The following is a 22,271-nucleotide window of genomic DNA, read 5'->3' as shown; positions in this document are numbered from 1 at the left end:
ATTATCTATGAACAATATTTGGTTCTTCTCTGAATTCTTATATGTAGGATTTGATATCTTTGCAAGTCTCTTCGAATTATCAGTTTGGTTTGGCCGACTAGATTGATCTTTCTTGCAATGGGAGAAGTGCTTAGCTTTGGGTTCAATCTTGCAGTGTCCTTTCCCAGTGTCATCAGGGGCAGCAAGGCACGTATTGTATTGTTGCCATCGAGGATAAAAAGATGGGGTTTATATCATATTGCTTGAGTTTATATCTCTAAATCATGTCATCTTGCTTAATGCGTTACTCTGTTCTTATGAACTTAATACTCTAGATGCATGCTGTATAGCGGTCGATGTGTGGAGTAATAGTAGTAGATGCAGAATCGTTTCGGTCTACTTGACACGGACGTGATGCCTATATACATGATCATGCCTAGATTTCTCATAACTATGCACTTTTCTATCAATTGCTCGACAGTAATTTGTTCACCCACCGTAGATTCTGCTATCTTGAGAGAAGCCACTAGTGAAACCTATGGCCCCCGGGTCTATTTTCCATCATATAAGTTTCCGATCTATTTTATTTTGCAATCTTTACTTTCCAATCTATATCATAAAAATACCAAAAATATTTACCTTATTATCTCTATCAGATCTCACTTTTGCAAGTGGCCGTGAAGGGATTGACAACCCCTTTATCGCGTTGGTTGCCAGGTTCTTATTTGTTTGTGTAGGTACGAGGCGATTTGCGTGTATCCTCCTACTGGATAGATACCTTGGTTCTCAACAACTGAGGGAAATACTTACGCTACTTTGCTGCATCACCCTTTCCTCTTCAAGGGAAAACCAACGCATGCTCAAGAGGTAGCACATATGATGTTCATTGACTTGGAGAAGGCCTATGATAAGATACCGCGGAATGTCATGTGGTGGGCCTTGGAGAAACACAAAGTCCCAACAAAGTACATTACCCTCATCAAGGACATGTACGATAATGTTGTGACAAGTGTTCGAACAAGTGATGTCAACACCGATGACTTCCCGGTTAAGATAGGACTGCATTAGGGGTCAGCTTTGAGCCCTTATCTTTTTACCTTGGTGATGGATGAGGCCACAATGGATGTACAAGGAGATATCCCATGGTGTATGCTCTTTGCGGATGATGTGGTGCTAGTTGACGATAGTCGGATGGGGGTAAATAGGAAGTTAGAGTTATGGAGACAAACCTTGGAATCGAAAGGGTTTAGGCTTAGTAGAACTAAAACCGAGTACATGATGTGCGGTTTCAGTACAACTAGGTGTGAGGAGGAGGATGTTAGCCTTGATGGGCAGGTGGTACCTCAGAAGGACACATTTTGATATTTGGGGTCAAGGCTGCAGGAGGATGGGGGTATTGATGAAGATGTGAACCATCGAATCAAAACCGGATGGATGAAGTGGCGCCAAGTTTCTGGCATTCTCTATGACAAGAGAGTGCCACAAAAGCTAAAAGGCAAGTTCTACAGGACAGCGGTTCGACCCGCAATGTTGTATGGTGCTGCGTGTTGGCCGACTAAAAGGCGACATGTTCAACAGTTAGGTGTGGCGAAGATGCGTATGTTGAGATGGATGTGTGGCCACACGAGGAAGGATCGAGTCCGGAATGATGGTATACGAGATAGAGTTGGGGTAGCATCAATTGAAGAGAAGCTTGTCCAACATCGTCTGAGATGGTTTCGGCATATTCAGCGCAGACCTCCAGAAGCTCTAGTGCATAGCGGACGGCTAAAGCGTGCGGAGAATGTCAAGAGAGGGCGGGGTAGACCGAATTTGACATTGGAGGAGTCCGTTAAGAGAGACCTGAAAGATTGGAGTATTAGCACAGAACTAGCTATGGACATGGGTGCGTGGAAGCTTGCTATCCATGTGCCAGAACCATGAGTTGGTCGTGAGATCTTATGGGTTTCACCTCTAGCCTACCTCAACTTGTTTGGGACTAAAGGCTTTGTTGTTGTTTGTTGTTGTTCAAATCACTAAAGTAGTGATCTAAACGCTCTTATATTTCTTTACAGAGGGAGTAGTATGCATTGTTTTGTATTTTTAAGGGGTGCCATGGTACCCATGGAACCACCATTGGATCCGCCCCTGGCCTCCATCTTGGGTTTCTGGTTCTACCACTGGTGTTTTTCAAGAAATGAAGGTTGTTAGGTACCACCATGGTAACACCTACCGATATGCCGTTGGGAAAGTCTAGCAGGGGCAAGGGGAATATCTGGCTGATGAGTTAGAGGAACTTCGGCAAATCTACTTCACAAGATGTCTTTCAGCAAAAAGAAAATGATACAATTATACAAGTAGTACACACCTGTAGCTTTGTAATTATTCATTAGGTTCAACATTATGGACATTTTCTAACCCAAATTTGATAAAAATGTTCACTGTTAAGGAAGATGCCAAAGCAGCAGACTTCATTGCATGTGACGCAAAATCAGTTATTAGCTTGAGTATATGGAAATGCTAATGTGTGAACATTCGCTGAGAATGCAGTCTGCGAATGCTGCCCACAATCATTGGATCCAGATCATGTTGGATGGCATTTTTTTAAATAGTTGCTGGCAATTCTTTCCTATAATGACAATTTCACCATTCTTACATGTCATTTCTCTCAAAAACGCATGGCACTAATGGTTATTTTGACATGGCAAGTGAAGCATTCGTTGACAATTTTCCCCCAACGAATGTTCCCCAGATAAACTCGTCTGTAGTATATGGATTTTTTTTGAAAGATCCGGGTAGGCCGGCTTCATTGATTTAGGAGAAAGCAACAGGAAATACATGGAGGATCAAGTTATCATGGGCACAAAGATGTGCAAAAGGAGAGAAAAACGGGAAAACAAAGGGGCTCCTGGGTGCTCCTGGGGCTTTGTCTCGCGGAAATGACCCCAAACGGGGGCTCGAGGCAGACTGCTCCGGCAGCTCTCTATTGATCGTAATCTAGCATGATGGCACAGACGGCATCGTCCATGCACGGCAGTTTTCCCCTTAAAACGCAGGCGTTTCGCTCCTTCCAGAGGTGCCAGACGACCAAGATGAGCATGGTTCTGCACCCTTCCTCGCTCCGGCCAGAGTCCGGCGGATCACCTCCTGACAATACTGCATGGTAGCGTGGAGAGGCGATTTTGCGGTGGCCAGTGCCTCGCAGCCAGCTTTGGACGAGAAGGTCGTCCAAACCTGCCGGGAGAACGGGCACTCCCAGAAGAGATGGACCGCCGACTCCAGGTTCTGGAGGTAGAGGCTGTAGAAATAGTTATTTGGCCATCCTCGCCTCTGCAGCCGATCATTGCACCAGAGCCTGTTTTTGTGCATTAGCCAGGAAGGAAAACCAACGCATGCTCAAGAGGTAGCAAGAAGGATTTCTGGCGCCGTTGCCGGCGAAATTTACGCACATGTCAAGATATACCAAGTACCCATCACAAACTCTTATCCCTCGCATTAGATTATTTGCCATTTGGCTCTCGTTTTTCTCTCCCCCACTTCACCTTTGCCTTTTCTTCGCGTTCTTCCCATATGTCTTTTTGTTGTGTTTCCATGTGCCTTCTATTTGCTTGCATCTTTGCTTGCTAAAAATCTATTGATATGGATCCACTTAAAGTGTTCTACTTGGATCGTCTTAGATCCTTATGCGCTCATGCTGAAACCCCAACTAGCCTAGTTGATGGGAAATCTTTAGATGAGCATGCTCATTTTGTGCGTCACCGTTCTCTGAAAAGGGGAGACTCTTATGGGATCAAATAAACATATTGCTATGTTATGCTTGGAATCTTTGTGAAATTTATGATTTTACTTGTTGCTCTAAGAACCCTAAAAAACACCTTCCCTACCTATGTGAGTTTAACGATAATGAAATCTTATCTTCTTATGCAAAGGGTGTTTATAATTATTATGATATCGAACAAATTGAAGAATTTGTTGCTTTTAAGGGTGCTTACGAGGTTGCTTCTTTGATTGAAAAATATGACATTACTCTCTACGAATCTGAAAATTTTGACATACTTAAATATTGCGATGAAAACTATGCTCATAATGTCTATGTCAAAGAAATTATTGAGAGAATGACCGTTGCTTTGGAAGAAAGTAATGATATGCATGAATCTATAGATAATGATGATTCCGATGATTTGATTGAAATTTCCCTTGATGAACATGATGCTTGCTATTCTTGTGGCCATGATGCCAGTATTTTTAAGACGAATTTGCTATAATTCCTTATGTTAAACATGAGATCGTTGCTATTGCGCCCATACTTGATTGTTCCTTTGATGAAAAGCATGATTGCAATGATGTTATTATAAATTCTCTTGATGTCAATTGTGCTAATAATATGCAAAACCCTAAGCTTGGGGATGCTAGTTTGGCTATGACTACTATTTGTTGCAATGATCATGATTGGGGTGATTCTTCTTTTGATCTTGAAAATTTATTTAAGCCCCATGATGAATATGAGATTGATAATAGTGTTTGAAATATTATTGAAAGTGGGTTTGGAAGAGTGTCAACTTTAGATCCCACATATTTGGAGAATGTTCAATCTTATGAAAATTTTGATAAAAGTGGGTTTTGAGAGGTCATGACTTTAGTTAATGATAATCCCACTATTTTGGAAGAGTGTCAACTTTGCATACATGTGGATCATGTTAAGAATATGTTTTGTGATAGCTATATTGTTGAATTTGCTTATGATCCTACATGTAATTATTATGAGAGAGGAAAATATGGTTGTAGAAATTTTCATGTTACTAAATTACCTCTCGTTATGTTGAGATTGCTATTGTTTCTTTCCGCTTCCTTGCATATGCTAGTTTTTGCTTGCCTTGATAATTTGTTTGCCTATAAGATGCCTATGCACAGGAATTATGTTATACTTAAGTGTGTTTGTCACATGTTTTATGATGCTCTCTTTGTGCTTCAATTCTTGTCTTTCATGTGAGCATCATTGAAATCTCAATGCCTAGCTAGGGGCGTTAAACGAAAGCGCTTGTTGGGAGGCAACCCAATTTTATTTTTGTTCCTTGCTTTTTGTTCCTGTTTAGTAATAAATAATTGATCTAGCCTCTGGTTAGATGTGGTTTTATGTTTTAATTAGTGTTTGTGCCAAGTAAAACCTATAGGATCTTCTTGGATGATAGTTATTTGATCTTGCTGAAAAAGTCAGAAACTTTCTGCTCACGAAAACAATTGTTAAAAATCACCAGAGCGTGATAAAATACTGATTCCAATTACAGTAGATCAATAAAAAGAATTTTTAGGTCGTCCTATTTTGGTAGAAATTTTGAGTTAGAGAAATTTTGCGTTTGATACAGATTACTACAGACTGTTCTATTTTTGACAGATTCTGTTTTTTGTGTGTTGTTTGCTTATTTTGATGAATCTATGGCTAGTATCGGGGGGTATGAACCATAGAGAAGTTGGAATACATTAGGTTTAACACCAATATAAATAAAGAATGAGTTCATTACAGTACCTTAAAGTGGTGGTTTGTTTTATTTCGCCAATGGAGATCATGAGATTTTCTGTTGAGTTTTGTGTTGTGAAGTTTTCATGTTTTGGGTAAAGATTTGATGGATTACGGAATAAGGAGTGGCAAGAGTGTCTCGCCCAATATGCGATACTATCCTAAAGAGACTCGAAGGTCCCACCAAGGATAGAACCGCATATTGAAACGCTTTTGCAAGGTGGATATCATTACATCAGCATTACATAATAGATGGGGATACATACAAAAGGCATACAAATGCCGCAAGAATACATCAATACAACATACATAAGAGCAACATCCGACTACGGATGTAACACAAACAGAAACTCAACGACATCCACCCTGCTAGCCCAGGCTGCCGACCTGGAACCTATCCCCTGATCGAAGAAGAAGCAGAAGAAGAACTCCAATACAAGCAACATCGCTCTCGCGTCATGATCATCGCAAAACCCGTACCTGCAACTGGTGTTGTAGTAATCTGTGAGCCACGAGGACTCAGCAATCCCATTACCATGGGTACCAAGACTAGCAAAGCTTAATGGGTAAGGAAGGGGTAAAGTGGTGAGGTTGCAGCAGCGACTAAGCATATATGGTGGCTAACATACGCAAATAAGAGCGAGAAGAGAAGCAACGGAACAGTCGTGAAACTAGCAATGATCAAGAAGTGATCAACTCCTACTTACGTCAAACATAACCCAGTAACCGTGTTCACTTCCCGGACTCCGCCGAGAAGAGACCATCACGGCTACACACGCGGTTGATGCGTTTTATTTAGGTCGAGTGTCAAGTTCTGTACAACCGGACATTAACAAATTCCCATCTGCCACATAACCGCGGGCACGGTTTTCGAAAGATAATACCTTGCAGGGGTGTCCCAACTTAGCCCATTATAAGCTCTCACGGTCAACGAAGGGTATTCCTTCTCCCGGGAAGACCCGATCAGTCTCGGAATCCCGGTTTACAAGACATTTCGACAATGGTAAAACAAGACCAGCAGAGCCGCCCCATGCGCCGACAATCCCGATAGGAGCTGCACATATCTCGTTCTCAGGGCAACACCGGATAAGTCAAGCTACGAGTAAAACCAGGCCTCGAGTTTCCCCGAGGTGGCCCCGCAGGCTGCTCGGTTCGGACCAACACTTAGAGAAGCACTGGCCCGGGGGGTTAAATAAAGATGACCCTCGGGAGAGCGACTCCCTAGGGAAAAGATATAGGTGATAGGCAAATGGTAAAACCAAGGTTGGGCCTTGCTGGAGGAGTTTTATTCAAAACGAACTGTCAAGGGGTCCCCATAACACCCAACCACGTTAGGAACGCAAAATCAAGGAACATAACACCGGTATGACGGAAACTAGGGCGGCAAGAGTGGAACAAAACACCAGGCATAAGGCCGAGCCTTCCACCCTTTACCAAGTATATAGATGCATTAATAATATAAGAGATATTGTGATATCCCAACATAAACATAATCCAACATGGAGCAATCTTCATCTTCACCTGCAACTAGCAACGCTATAAGAGGGGCTGAACAAAAGCGGTAACATAGCCAAACAATGGTTTGCTAGGAAGGGTGACAAAGGTTAGAGGTTCATGGCAATTTGGGAGGCTTGATAAGCAAGTGGTAGGTAACGCAGCATAGCGATAGAACGAAGCAACTAGCATAGCAATGATAGTAATGAGATCCAAGGTGACGGTCATCTTGCCTGAAATCCCGCTAGGAAGAAGAATGAGTCCATGAAGAAGATGAAGCCACGAAGACGAACCAAGCGTAAACGAACGAATCCTCACGAACGCAACGAAACAGGAACTATCGAGGAGAAGCACAACCGGAAAGAAGCAAACAACACGGTAAACACTCAACACATAAATAAGACATGATGCTCAACCAAGTATGATGCATGACAAGGCTACATGAAGCTACTCATGGCAAGAGATGATGCATACAAGAACAACACATCAAAGCAAATTTAAATAAGGCCGGAACTAACATATAACAAATCCGGTAAGTCCTCATATGCAAATTTCGAAATTGGTCCAGATCTGAATAAATCTTATGTTCAAGTTGTTAAACAGCAAGTTAAGATGCACCAAAATGATCTATACGAAATTCTAGTCAAGTTACATATAAAGTTCATTTAGTTCGGAGCTACGGCCTAGAAGATATGAGCAAAGCAAGTTAAACATGGCATTGATGAAAAATGCATTCAAACATCAAGCAAAAACACTCAAAACATGGATGCAACAAGGTAACATGAATCTACATGCAAATCTAAGCAAGTTACATATAGAACATGCTCAAAACGGAGCAACGGTGCAACACATACACTCCAAACAAGATATAGCAACAATCTGCCCAAAATAGCAACTAGGCATATTGCAAGCATCATGAAAATATGCTACAGCACCCCAACATGATAACAAAAGGCATGGAGATGATGTACAGGTAAATCATTACAAAACATGAACAATGAGCTAACTCCAGGAACCAGTAGAACATGCCCAAAAGGACATGGAAAGATTGCAAATAATAACAGAGTCACAGACTTAGCAGAAATTACTGGACAAGACAGAAATAACATCAGGATGTTTAGAGCAAGAAAACAACATGCTACAGGAATATATCATAGCAAACAAAGGCATGGCATGAATCTACTAATTTCATAGAACAAAAGTCCCTTAGTGATTACGAGCCAAAAAAGCACAGAAGATCTGATGGCACCCATATAAACATAGCAAGTTTCATAAACAGATTCAGACTTAGCAGAAATTACTGAGCATGTCATAAACAGAATTATGAAGGCATCTTTGAGAGCTTAAATCACTCATCACAAAGCATTTCATGGCATGTGAAGGCATCCAACAGTAAGATGGCATAATTATAAAGCTAAGCATGGCAAGATCAAGTTCATAGGGTGCATGGATCTCTAGTAAAACACATGTCAAAACTAAACTTAATGTTAACAGGCTGACAGCAACATTATTTAGCAAGTTTAGAGCATGATAACAACAAGCTACAGCAGGCTACAAATGCAAACCAAGGCATGGATGGATAGAGCATAACATGTATAACAAAACATCCTTAGTAAATATCTCTAGATTATGCATGGAACTCATGGTAGCAGCAGGTTTACATGACATCACAAAGTTACAGTTACAGACTTAGCAGAAATGACTAAGTCACAGAAATCAGCAACATCACGGAGACTACTTTGCAGGCTTGTGCTAGTCACCACATATATCACAAAAATACAAGACAAGCACCCCTGTAAAGATGGCATGATGTAGTTTAAAACACATGTAGAGCTCATGCTCATGGGATGCACACACAAAATTCAATGAAAAAGACAAATCATCAAGTTCTGATGACAGACAGCAGTTAACATCATATAGCACTCTTGCAACGGTGATTAGGGCATCAAGATAGACAAAAACAAGCATGGCACAATGGAGTGAATTGACGAGCATCTCATGCTTAACATTTTGACATATTACACGCCCGAAACGGAGCTATGTACAAGAATTTACAGTAGGTCAAAGATGCACACATATTATGAAATTTTCGGGACTTGGTCGTTTTAACAGAAAAAAACAGAGCGTCTAATAGCAAAACAACGCGCGGGCGGGGAATATGTGGGCGCTCACCATGGGCCGAGGCCCAGAAGGAGGAGGAGGCAGGAGGCAGGGGGCCTGCTGGACGCGGCCCGCGTGGCGCGATGGGCCGAGGCCGGCGTGGAGGCCCACGCGCAGGACACGGTCAACGGGCGCACGGGCGAGCCCCCGACGAACTGGAGGACGGCGGCGGTGTGATTCCGGCGAGACGGCGCGACGAAGATGGCCATAGAGGGGCGGAGCGACGGCGGGGCACGCGGATCCGGTCACGGGAGGTCTCCGGAGGGACTCCGGCGGCGATGTCTTGCGGCTCCTACATGGCACGCGAGAGGGAGCAGAGCTCCGGCGAGGATGCTGAGGGGCGGCGCGGTGGTAGACGACGGTGGAGGAGTGGCGGCCGGCGACGGGGCTGGACGGCGGAGGGTGCGGGCGTGGGGCGCGGTCGGCGGCGAGGGTTGGCGCGGCGGCGGGGAGGCAAGCGGGATCCAGGCGGCGGAGCGATTCCCGGGCGGCGGCGGGCCCGATCTGGCCCGGGGCGGGTCGGATCTGGGCCCCGTGGGCTTGCGGTGGAGAGGCGCAGTGGAGGGGAGCCGGCGGGGTGAGGTGGCGGCGCCTGGTTGGCCAGGAGCGGCGGCGGAGGTGACGTGGCGGCCTCCGATTGGTCGGAGTGAGGTGGCCGGCGGACACGTCTGGCGCGGGTGGACATGTCCGGCTGCGGGAGGAAGAAGATGGCTAGGGTTAGGGTGGATTCATCCGTGAATTTCGGGGAGGGGGTGTTTATATATGCATAGGGAGCTAGGAGAGTCCAAATGGGGTGCGGTTTTCGCCCACACGATCGTGATCGAACAACCAAGAGGATGGAGGGGGTTTTGCTGGGTTAGTGGGCTATGGTGGAGGGGTGCTGGGCTGCAAAGAGAGAGGGGTTTCGGGCTACGCGGTTAACCGTTGGGGCATCAAACGACCTCCAAATGGAACGAAATTTGACGGGCGGTCTACCGGTGATATACCAAGGCCACACGGCACCGACCCATTCCGAGAACGTTTTTCTCCTGCTCACGAAACAAGGTCTGAGGGGGGCGACGGGCGCGAGTGGGAGTGTCGGATCGCGAAACGGACAACGGGGAGAAGGACCGGATGCAAGTTTTGAAAAACATGCAGATGATGACATGGCAAAGTGCAACACGCAAGCAAATGACATGGCAACAATGACGAATAACTGGAAGACACCTGGCACATCGGATCCGGGGCGTTACAAAGAGCCTAAGCTTGGGGATGCCCAAGGCACCCCAAGGTAAAAATCAAGGACAACCAAAAGCCTAAGCTTTGGGATGCCCCGGAAGGCATCCCCTCTTTCGTCTTCGTCCATTGGTAACTTTACTTGATGTTATATTTTTATTAACCACATGATATGTGTTTTGCTTGGAGCTTCTTGTATGATTTGAGTCTTTGCTTTTTAGTTTACCACAATCATCCTTGCTGTACACACCTTTTGGGAGACACACACATGAATCGGAATTTATTAGAATACTCTATGTGCTTCACTTATATCTTTTGAGCTAGATAATTTTGCTCTAGTACTTCACTTATATCTTTTTAGAGCACGGTGGTGGTTCTATTTTATAGAAATTATTGATCTCTCATGCTTCGCTTAAATTATTTTGAGAGTTCTTTAGAACAACATGTTAATTTTCTTTGGCTATAAAATTAGTCCTAATATGATAGGCATCCAAGATGGATATAATAGAAACTTTCATATAGAGTGCATTGAATACTATGAGAAGTTTGATACTTGATGATTGTTTTGAGATATGAAGGTGGTGATATTAAAGTTGTGCTAGTTGAGTAATTGTGAATTTGAGAAACACTTGTGTTGAAGTTTGCAAGTCCCATAGCATGCACGTATGGTGACCGTTGTGTAACAAATTTGAAACATGAGGTGTCCTTTGATTGTCATCCTTATGAGTGGCGGTCGGGGACGAGCGATGGTCTTTTCCTACCAATATATCCCCCTAGGAGCATGCACGTAGTGCTTGGTTTTTGATGACTTGTAGATTTTTGCAATAAGTATGTGAGTTCTCTATGACTAATGTTGAGTCCATGGATCATACACACTCTCACCCTTCCATCATTGCTAGCCTCTTCGGTACCGTGCATTGCCCTTTCTCACCTTGAGAGTTGGTGCAAACTTCGCCGGTGCATCCAACCCCCGTGATATGATACGCTCTATCACACATAACCCCCTTATATCTTCCTCAAAACAGCCACCATGCCTACCAATTATGGCATTTCCATAGCCATTCCGAGATATATTGCCATGCAACTTTCCACCGTTTCATTTATTATGACACGCTTCATCATTGCCATATTGCCTTGCATGATCATGAAGTTGACATCGTATTTGTGGCAAAGCCACCATGCATAATTCATCATACATGTCACTCTTGATTCATTGCCCATCCCGGTACACTGCCGGAGGCATCCATGTAGAGTCATATTTTGTTCTAAGTATCGAGTTGCAATCTTTGAGTTGTAAATAAATAGAAGTGTGATGATCATCATTATTAGAGCATTGTCCCAAAAAAAAGAGAAAGGCCAAATAAGAAAAAAGAAGAAAGGCCCAAAAAATAAATAAAAGGGACAATGTTACTATCTTTTTCCACACTTGTGCTTCAAAGTAGTACCATAATCTTCATGATAGAGAGTCTCTTATTTTGTCACTTTCATATATTAGTGGGAATTTTTCATTATAAGAACTTGGCTTGTATATTCCAACGATGGGCTTCCTCAAATGCCCTAGGTCTTCGTGAGCAAGCAAGTTGGATGCACACCCACTTAGTTTCTTTTGTTGAGCTTTCATACATTTATAGCTCTAGTGCATCCGTTGCATGGCAATCCCTACTCCTTCCATTGACATCAATTTATGGGCATCTCCCTAGCCCGTTGATTAGCCACGTCAATGTGAGACTTTCTCCTTTTTTGTCTTCTCCATATAACCCCCATCATTATATTCTATTCCACCCATAGTGCTATATCCATGGCTCACGCTCATGTATTGCGTGAAGGTTGAAAAACTTTGAGATTACTAAAGTATGAAACAGTTGCTTGGCTCGTCATCGGGGTTGTGCATGATGAGGGCATTCTTGTGTGACGAAAATGGAGCATGACCAAACTATATGATTTTGTAGGGATGAACTTTCTTTGGCTATGTTATTTTGAGAAGACATAATTGCTTAGTTAGTATGCTTGAAGTATTATCATTTTTATGTCAATATTAAACTTTTATCTTTAATCTTTCGGATCTGAACATTCATGCCACAATAAAGAAAATTACATTGAAGATTATGTTAGGAAGCATTCCACATCAAAAATTCTGTTTTTATCATTTACCTACTCGAGGACGAGCATGAATTAAGCTTGGGGATGCTTGATACGTCTCCAACGTATCTATAATTTTTTATTGTTCCATCCTATTATATTATCCGTTTTGGATGTTTAATGGGCTTTATTATACACTTTTATATTATTTTTGGGACTAACCTACTAACCAAAGGCCTAGTGCAAATTGCTGTTTTTTCCCTATTTTAGTGTTTCGCAGAAAATGAATATCAAACGGAATCCAAACGGAATGAAACCTTCGGGAGAGTTATTTTTGGAACAAACGTGATCCAGGAGACTTGGAGTGGACGTCAAGGAAGCAAACGAGGCGGCCTTGAAGTGTTCGAACGTGATCCAGGAGACTTGAAGTGTTCGAACAAGTGATGTCAACACTGATGACTTCCCGATTAAGATAGGACTGCATCAGGGGTCAGCTTTGAGCCCTTATCTTTTTACCTTGGTGATGGATGAGGCCACAATGGATGTACAAGGAGATATCCCATGGTGTATGCTCTTTGCGGATGATGTGGTGCTAGTTGACGATAGTCGGACGGGGGTAAATAGGAAGTTAGAGTTATGGAGACAAAACTTGGAATCGAAAGGGTTTAGGCTTAGTAGAACGAAAACCGAGTACATGATGTGCGGTTTCAGTACTAATAGGTGTGAGGAGGAGGAGGTTAGCCTTGATGGGCAGGTGGTACCTCAGAAGGACACATTTTGATATTTGGGGTCAATGCTGCAGGAGGATGGGGGTATTGATGAAGATGTGAACCATCGAATCAAAACTGGATGGATGAAGTGGCGCCAAGCTTCTGGCATTCTCTATGATAAGAGAGTGCCACAAAAGCTAAAGGCAAGTTCTACAGGACAACGGTTCGACCCGCAATGTTGTATGGTGCTGCGTGTTGGCCGACCAAAAGGCGACATGTTCAACAGTTAGGTTTGGCGAAGATGCATATGTTGAGATGGATGTGTGGCCACACGAGAAAGGATCGAGTCCGGAATGATGGTATACGAGATAGAGTTGGGGTAGCACCAATTGAAGAGAAGCTTGTCCAACATCGTCTGAGATGGTTTGGGCATATTCAGCGCAGACCTCTAGAAGCTCTAGTGCATAGCGGACGGCTAAAGCGTGCGGAGAATGTCAAGAGAGGGCGGGGTAGACCGAATTTGACATTGGAGGAGTGCGTTAAGAGAGACCTGAAAGATTGGAGTATCAACAAAGAACTAGCTATGGACATGGGTGCGTGGAAGCTTGCTATCCATGTGCCAGAACCATGAGTTGGTCGCGAGATCTTATGGGTTTCACCTCTAGCCTACCTCAACTTGTTTGGGACTAAAGGCTTTGTTGTTGTTTGTTGTTGTTCATATCACTAAAGTAGTGATATAAACGCTCTTATATTTCTTTACAGAGGGAGTAGTATGCATTGTTTTGTATTTTTAGGGGGTGCCATGGTACCCATGGAACCACCATTGGATCCGCCCCTGGCATCCATCTTGAGTTTCTGGTTCTACCACTGGTGTTTTTGAAGAAATGAAGGTTGTTAGGTACCGCCATGGTAACACCTACCGATATGCCGTTGGGAAAGTCTAGCAGGGGCAAGGGGAATATCTGGCTGATGAGTTAGAGGAACTTCGGAAAATCTACTTCACAAGATGTCTTTCAGCGAAAAGAAAATGATAGAACTATACAAGTAGTACACACCTGTAGCTTTGTAATTATTCATTAGGTTCAACATTATGGACATTTTCTAACCCAAATTTGATAAAAATGTTCACTGTTAAGGAAGATGCCAAAGCAGCGGTCTTCATTGCATGTGAGGCAAAAATCAGTTATTAGCTTGAGTATACGGAAATGCTAATGTGTGAACATTCGCTGAGAATGCAGTCCGTGAATGCTGCCCACAATCATTGGATCCAGATCACGTTGGATGGCATTTTTTTAAATAGTTGTTGGCAATTCTTTCCTATAATGACAATTTCACCTTTCTTACATGGCATTTCTCTCAAAAACGCATGGCACTAATGGTTATTTTGACATGGCAAGTGAAGCGTTCCTTGGCAATTTTCCCCCAACGAATGTTCCCCAGATAAACTCGTCCGTAGTATATGGATTTTTTTTAAAGATCCGGGTTGGCCGGCTTCATTGATTTAGGAGAAAGCAACGGGAAATACATGGGGGATCAAGTGATCATGGGCACAAAGATGTGCAAAAGGAGAGGAAAAACGGGAAAACAAAGGGGCTCCTGGGGCTTTATCTCGCGAAAATGACCCCAAACGGGGGCTCGAGGCAGACTGCTCCGGCAGCTCTCCATTGATCGTAATCCAGCATGATGGCGCTGACGGCATTGTCCATGCATGGCAGTTTTCTCCTGAAAACGCAGGCGTTTCGATCCTTCCAGAGGTGCCAGACGACCAAGATGAGCATGGTTCTGCACCCCTTCCTCGCTCCGGCCGGAGTCCGGCGGATCACCTCTTGACAATGCTGCATGGTAGAGTGGAGAGGCGATTTTGCGGTGGTCTGTGCCTCGCAGCCAGCTTTGGACGAGAGGGTCGTCCAAACCTGCCGGGAGAACGGACACTCCTAGAAGGAGTAAATTGCAGAAAACCACCACTTTGAGGGCTAGGTTTTCAGAAAACACTAGGTTACAGTTTCTTGACAAATTGCACCATGTCTTGTGTAATCTTTTTGCAAAAACCACTGATTGGCGGATCTGGCTCGGTTAAGTGCATTTATGACAGATGGGGCCCCTATTTCGCTGATGTGGCATAGTTTTACCAAAGACAGCATTACATGGGTAAAAAAGCGAAAACACCCCCCAACACTATTGTCAAAAAGCGAAAACACCCTCCCGATTCAGATCGGGATCTGTCTCTCCCGCACACCATCCCCGTCCTCCTTCCAGCTCCTTGGATGCCCTGCCGGCCTGCCCGGTGGATGCCCTTCTCCTTCTCTCTCTATCTTTCTCCCGGCGGATGCCCCGGCGTGCTTGCTGGCCTCGAGGGCCTTGGACGCCGCGAAGAACGCAGCGGCGAGCCTGACCACCCTGACCCCGCCGTTGGTGCCCCTTCCCAGCGAGAGCCGTGCACACCGCGCGAGCTGCACGCCGCACTCGCCGTCGTGGTCGTCGGGACGGAGGACAGGAGGCCGCGACGGTCCGGCCATGTCCTCCGATGTGGTGCTCGAGCAGGACACGTCCTCTCTCGTGGTCGAGAGTAAAAGCGGCGCGTCATCTTGGTGCGGAGAGAGCATGCTAGAGCCAGTGGGCGACCAGCCGCCAGGCCGTCCTCACCTTCCTCCGCCAGTGCAGCCGTGCTGCTCGAGCAAGGACGGCGGCAGCGCAATGGCCGACACGCCACGCGACCGCCGCTCTGCTCCGCCGGCGCCATCGCCACTTTGCTCGCTCGGCGCCGCCGCGCTCCGCGGAGGGAGGAGAGAGGAGTCTGCGCTCCGCGGCTACCGAGGACGGAGAAGGAGAGAGGAGGCTGCGGCATCTCAGGCGAGGGAGTCCGGCGGATCACCTCTTGACAATGCTGCATGGTAGAGTGGAGATGCGATTTTGCGGTGGTCAGTGCCTCGCAGCCAGCTTTGGACGAGAGGGTCGTCCAAACCTGCCGGGAGAACGGACACTCCTAGAAGAGATGGACCGCCGACTCCAGGTTCCGGAGGCAGAGGCTGCAGAAATAGTTATTTGGCCATCCTCGCCTCTGTAGCCGATCATTGCACCAGAGCCTGTTTTTGTGCATTAGCCAGGAGAAAACGTTTGCAGATCCCGGCGCCCAGCACCTCCAGATCATCTTGACATCGCTCGTGTGTGGCTTGGGGAGAAAGGAAATGCGGTAGGCCGCCCTGGCTGAGTAGCGATCACCGCCTCCCGCCGTCCACTATATTCTATCCAGCACCTGACTGTCGAGGGCCAGCCCCGCTTGTTGGATTTGGCGCCAGAGTTACACATGATTAAATTAAGTTACACACGATTAAAATACAAGGGATCGGAAATTCCCCGACATAAAGTGGCAGTTCTGCTTTTTGGCACGAGACATGAGTCTGATTTTTTTTTTTAAAGTAAAAATTTCCCGCGCAGTGTGATAAAGTGGAAGACCATGTGCACCTGTTTCGTATCTGCCCGCCGCGTGTGCCCGGTTTTGAATCTCATCTCATATAAACAATTTAGGAACGAGCGAAGCGTGTGGCTTCTTTATCGTGGTGCTCATTATCCATCCTCTTCTCATATTAAAAAACGGATGATGTTCCCCCAAAAAAACACTCCATGGATGACACAGAAGCCATTCAGCCAGGCCCTACCTACCGTCCCAACCCGAAATCATTTGAGGCTAATTTTCAGCGCTGTCGGTATCATCTGTCAGAGGCCGGTGAAGATCGCAGATGGCCCCGCGAAAGCGAGTTTGGTTGGTGAAAACGTCGCGTCCTCTTCTTTCCCTTGGCGCCCCCGTGGAGCCATTCCCCGTCCACTCCCACATTCCCACGGGCCGCGGGGAGAAAAAGGTCATGCCTTCCTCTGCCTCCATGACGGCGATGGCGGCGGCGCTCCTGCTACTGGCGGCGGCGCAGGCGCGGGCGGATCCGGCGTGCTACCCGCGGGTGTTCAGCTTCGGGGACTCGCTGGCGGACACGGGAAACTTGCTCTACCTCTACGGCAACGACTCCTACGAGGCCGCGACCAGGCTGCCCTACGGCGAGACCTACTTCCACAGAGCCACCGGCCGATCCTCCAACGGCCGCCTCATCGTCGACTTCATCGGTACGGCACAACAACCACCCGCCTCGCTGGATCCATCGACCAGCCAGCTTGGTAGCAAGAGTAATTATACTAACTTGAAATCTGTGTGGGCGCAGCGGAGGCGCTGGGGTTGCCGTTCGTGCCGCCGTACCTGAGCGGGCGGAGCGCGGAGGACTTCGCCGGCGGGGCTAACTTCGCCGTGGGCGGCGCCACGGCTCTGAGCCCGGACTTCTTCTGGGAGAATGGGGTGCCCGCGTTTCGGGCCGACACGGTGCACCTTGACATGGAAATAGAGTGGTTCCGCGACCTCCTTGACCTGCTCTGCCCCGGCGACGTCGCCGGTATGATAATTCACCCCCTTCTCTTTTCCGCTTTGACATGGACCTTAACCCCTTAGTTACTTAGTAATTTCAGTATTCCCTTCATCGAATAAGGCGCACACGCTATTTTCACAATCAAGTTAACTAACAAAGTACTCCCTCCGTTCCATATTGTAAAACATTTTTTGACACTAGTGTAGTGTCGAAAAACATCTTACATTATGAGACGGAGGGAGTACCAGTTATGTGCGATACAATTTATACCGTTGAATTCATATTAAAAAATTAAATGATATCATTGTTAACTCATAAAACTTATACGCCTTCCGTTTCAAAGTAAGTGTCGCTGTTATACTAAATCAGTGATATTTACTTTGAGATGGGAACGGTATATTATTAGTCCAACTAAATGTCATTGTTAAATCTCGTGCACGCCCGTAGTAGAGGTAGTACAAGCAACCAAACGTTTTTCATCAATCTATTGAGAGAGTGTGCACTTTCAGATTAAAAATGTTACACGAAATGGTTCTTTGCAGCATGTGCTTCCGAGATATATACAGTAATTCATAAAAAAAAATTCTAGTGTATTTGGAAAACAAGGGCAAATATAGTTTGTCTTTTATATGCTTGTAACTTTTAATAGTAGAATACCTTTTGCCCCGAAGAGAAAATAAATTTTGATGCTCGAGGAGAACTATTGTGCATTCTTTTCACGTAACTTTTGCAAGCACACAAAAAACTTGAAATCTTTTATGTATCTATTTTTTCTGGACTCTTAATATATTCAGAGAATTACCTTTGAACCTGGAGCAAGTGCTTCTGGGTGACTTTTCATTTTTCTTCTCTAAAAACTCTAACTGTACATTTTATTTTGAAACTTATTATTCAACTGTGCAACTCTAGTACTCACTCCATCCAAATATACATGGCCTAATACGTTTTCTGATGTTACCTTTGACCACGAATTAGAGCAGTAATATATGCCATGTATGTTACATAAAGTATACCATCAAATTCGTATGTCAAAGGAGTTTTTAAAGGTATAATTTTTACATCATACATCTCATATATTATTAATCTTATCAATGGTCAAAGACAACCTTAAAATTGTATTAGCCTCTATATTTAGATGGAGGGAGTACATCTTCGGACGCTTCGCATCACCATCAACTTTGCCTCGTTGAGCTAATAATACAACTTTGTACATTGGCTCACAGCATCTCTGTGCTCGCTCAACACCACTATGGAGTATCGACTTCGCCTCACGGAACCTAACCTATAAACTGGCCTTTGGCTCGATTTTTCATTATTGACTTTGCCTTGTTGATGCTAACCACTACCCAAGTTGCATAAAAAAGGAGAATGTTTCGATATATATGTAACCAGATATGATACTTTGAAAAGTTAGTCAATGACCAAAAAATTAAATAATTGAATATTAAGAAAAACAATGAAATGCATCGAGTAAACGAAATAGGTAAAAAGTTCTAACAACCTGTCATATGTGAACAACAATTGCAGAAAAAAATGTGCAACACGATAATTATAAGTTCCCAAGAAGGCCATTAGGAGAACAAAGTGCAACAAGTGGACGTATCCGGTGCATATACCTACTTGCTAATTTATTTCCAGGTTGTTTGGTAACCTCTAACATCTGTTTTCCAAATTGGATGCTCTGGTTGCACAACAACAATGGCGTAGTGGATACGTTTTCAGTGCAATAACATGCTGACAAAACAGCAACAACAAAAATTAAGAAACTGAGTACCAAGTTGTGGGTTAGAATCCAACACCTCACACAATACTTATTCTTCCTAAAAACACAAAAATATGCATGAATTTCCATTTAAGATCACTATAGTAGTGATCTAAACAATCTTATATTTCTCTACAGAGGCAGTACTTAGCAAATCGTTTACTTAAAACTTTATACATAGAGGGAAGAATATTTTTGCTCTAAACGATAGTTCATAACTTAGGGCGAAAGTGGTGAGAATCTATTAAAGTTCTTAACTACGTATTTGTCGATCTAGAAAAGGGAATTCTTGCAAAAATGTTGCAAAGGTGTTGTTGTTCCAAGAATGCTGGGCGGGGAATACTCCCTCTGTTCAATATTATTGGGCATGCACATGCTTCTAGGTCCTCGATTTGACTGACCAAATATGTGTTATATGTAACCAAAAGTATTTGTTTAAAAACTTTATTCGTGTAACACATATTTGATGACATACAGCACATATTCGGTTAGTCAAATTGATGACCTAAAAGCGCACACAAGTTTTATAGACCCTGATGGAGGGAGTACTCAAATTGCTTGGAAGAAAGAATCGAAGAGACGATAGCCAATGAAGGGTCATATGTTCTTACTTGCTCCATGACAAAATAGAACACAATTATACTTCAAAAGAGAAAATGTACTAATGAACAATGATATAGGCACAACAATTCATCGGTAAGAAGTATATGCTGTATTCATGTTCTTCTGATGATCAACTGATGGTTTCAGTTGAATGCAAGTAGCCACACATTCCATATCTCCATATTTCAGTCATTATGGAACATGCCTACTGAGTTGTAGCCACAAAGTAGAAATTTCAGCAGAGACACCACAAAACTTTACATTGCTTGATTCCCCCCTCCAAAATTATGACAACATGGTGTTTGTTCCAAAGGAGATATAACTTTGCGGGTAGAAGTTGGAAAATATGAAATATTTCCTGTGACATGATTTGTGAAAGCCCAGTAACTGGGGGTGATACAATAACACTAAAAATAAATCAATTTGCTATCCAAGATTAAACTTCCAGATTGCACTCTAATGTACTAAAAAATATTAGTGGTAAACTTGATTTGAGCCTTTATACTGTTGCACTATCGTAGAATATTTACTTAAGTGTTTGACACTTTGTCAGAACTGTTCTTGCAAACTACATTGTCTTCAATGCTGTAGAATATTGTTTTTTAGTACTTCCTGAACACTATTTTTTTAAACTAGATGTTGTATTTACATACTGATTCAATACCACATTTACAGATGAAATAGATTGCATGGACATGATGAGCAAATCTCTCTTCCTGGTTGGTGAAATTGGGGGCAATGACTACAACCTACCTCTTTTCTATGGGGTGCCCTTTGAGAAGATTCGCACCTTCACACCAAGTATCATTGCCAAAATCTCTTCTACTATCGCCGTGAGTCATTCTAAACTGCTTGTGCTGTTGTTATCATTACCGCCGGTGCTACTATTGAGTCCCAACTCGAGAAATGGTGCAGACGTACATACATAATAATGCACAATGAATTGAGTTTGCAGGAACTGGTTGAGCTAGGTGCCAAAACGTTGCTAGTTCCTGGCAACCTTCCAATTGGGTGCATCCCAGCCTACCTCACGACATACAAGAGTGACATGATGGAAGATTATGAACCAGAGACGGGTTGCATCCGTTGGATGAATGAGTTCTCACAGTACCACAACAAACTTCTTGTGGATGAGTTGGAAAATTTGCGAAAGCTTCATCCTGGAGTGGTGATCATCTATGCTGATTACTATGGAGCTGCCATGGAGATCTTCTCTTCTCCCGAACAATTTGGTGAGTTCAAATCCTTCTATTTTTATTACTACGAGAACACTTCATATGATACAAGAAGAATACTTGCCAACTAACATACCAGTCTCTCTCTGGTGTCTATTCAAAGAGAACATATTTCATATGTATCCATATGTTGCCTCTTCGATTGACCATTTAACAAGCTAGTTGACAAAGTTGACAAAATTCTTTATAGCTCCTAGAGAAACATACAAACCCATCAAGTGTAACATTCTTTTCTTTGACCCCCATTCCGCATTGCATTAACTATTGTTCAGGGATAGAGGATCCTTTGATGGCTTGTTGCGGTGGAGGAGGGCCATACGGTGTGTCCGCAAGTGCAGGATGTGGGCATGGAGACTACAAGGTATGCAATGACCCACAAAAATATGCATCATGGGATGGCTTCCATCCTACAGAAGCTACATACAAAGGCATTGCCAATGGCCTCCTAAGAGGTTCATATACTCAGCCTCCAATTTCCACCACCAGTTCATGTCCACAAACTACTGAGCTTGCTTCTTCCCTTGAATACAAGGTCCTTTACGACATGTAATTCTGTAACTATATATGGTTTAAATATGATGAATTTTTTTGCGGGTGAAATATGACGATTCTACATTATGAGAATTTGGCTAATGGTAAGATGTAGCCATGCCAAAAGGTTCTAGTCCATTAGATTACAATGAGCACATACACACATTGTACTCACACGACACACAACCTACAAATCTATTTGTGAATTACTAAATGATTTTTCAAGAAGATAAAGCGGGTGTATAATTTTCATTTTGTATTTGCTGGATGCATATGTTTTGTTCATGCATGTGGCAATAGAAAAAGATTTATAAATTGCACGAAGCTCTCCATCCAACTTCAATCTAGTTGAAGTACCAAATGCCTGACCCACTGTGCCTACACCCAAACAGTTGCTCCATCATTGTTACTACTAGACCATCATAGCACGCGTTGTTGTGCCCATCCATTTTTTGCAATAGAATGATAAGAATGTTTGTAAATATGACACTGCACAAGAAGTTAATTTACATATCAGTTTGTATGAAGAAGGGATTTGAATATATTTACAGCAAATTAGTGCATTATCATCAAGTAAAAGCGCAAAATAAATAAAAAATGAAT

The 22,271-nt window shown here is 43.8% G+C and overlaps 1 protein-coding gene across 1 annotated transcript; it reads left to right on the top strand.

The window, feature by feature from the left end:
* Nucleotides 1–16,840: 16,840 nt before the first annotated feature.
* LOC109760236 (GDSL esterase/lipase At1g28600) lies at nucleotides 16,841–21,737 on the top strand. Its single transcript, XM_020319072.4, has 5 exons — nucleotides 16,841–17,244; nucleotides 17,340–17,564; nucleotides 20,578–20,735; nucleotides 20,858–21,134; nucleotides 21,410–21,737. The coding sequence occupies exons 1-5, from the start codon at nucleotides 16,869–16,871 to the stop codon at nucleotides 21,685–21,687; spliced, it is 1,314 nt and encodes a 437-aa protein (XP_020174661.2). The 5' UTR covers nucleotides 16,841–16,868; the 3' UTR covers nucleotides 21,688–21,737.
* Nucleotides 21,738–22,271: the final 534 nt, after the last annotated feature.

The sequence above is a fragment of the Aegilops tauschii genome, chromosome 3 (genome assembly GCF_002575655.3).
Source record: "Aegilops tauschii subsp. strangulata cultivar AL8/78 chromosome 3, Aet v6.0, whole genome shotgun sequence".
NCBI classification, from domain to species: domain Eukaryota; kingdom Viridiplantae; phylum Streptophyta; class Magnoliopsida; order Poales; family Poaceae; genus Aegilops; species Aegilops tauschii.
Note: the sequence above shows the minus strand (reverse complement) of the source record. Positions and strands in the feature narration are given on the sequence as shown.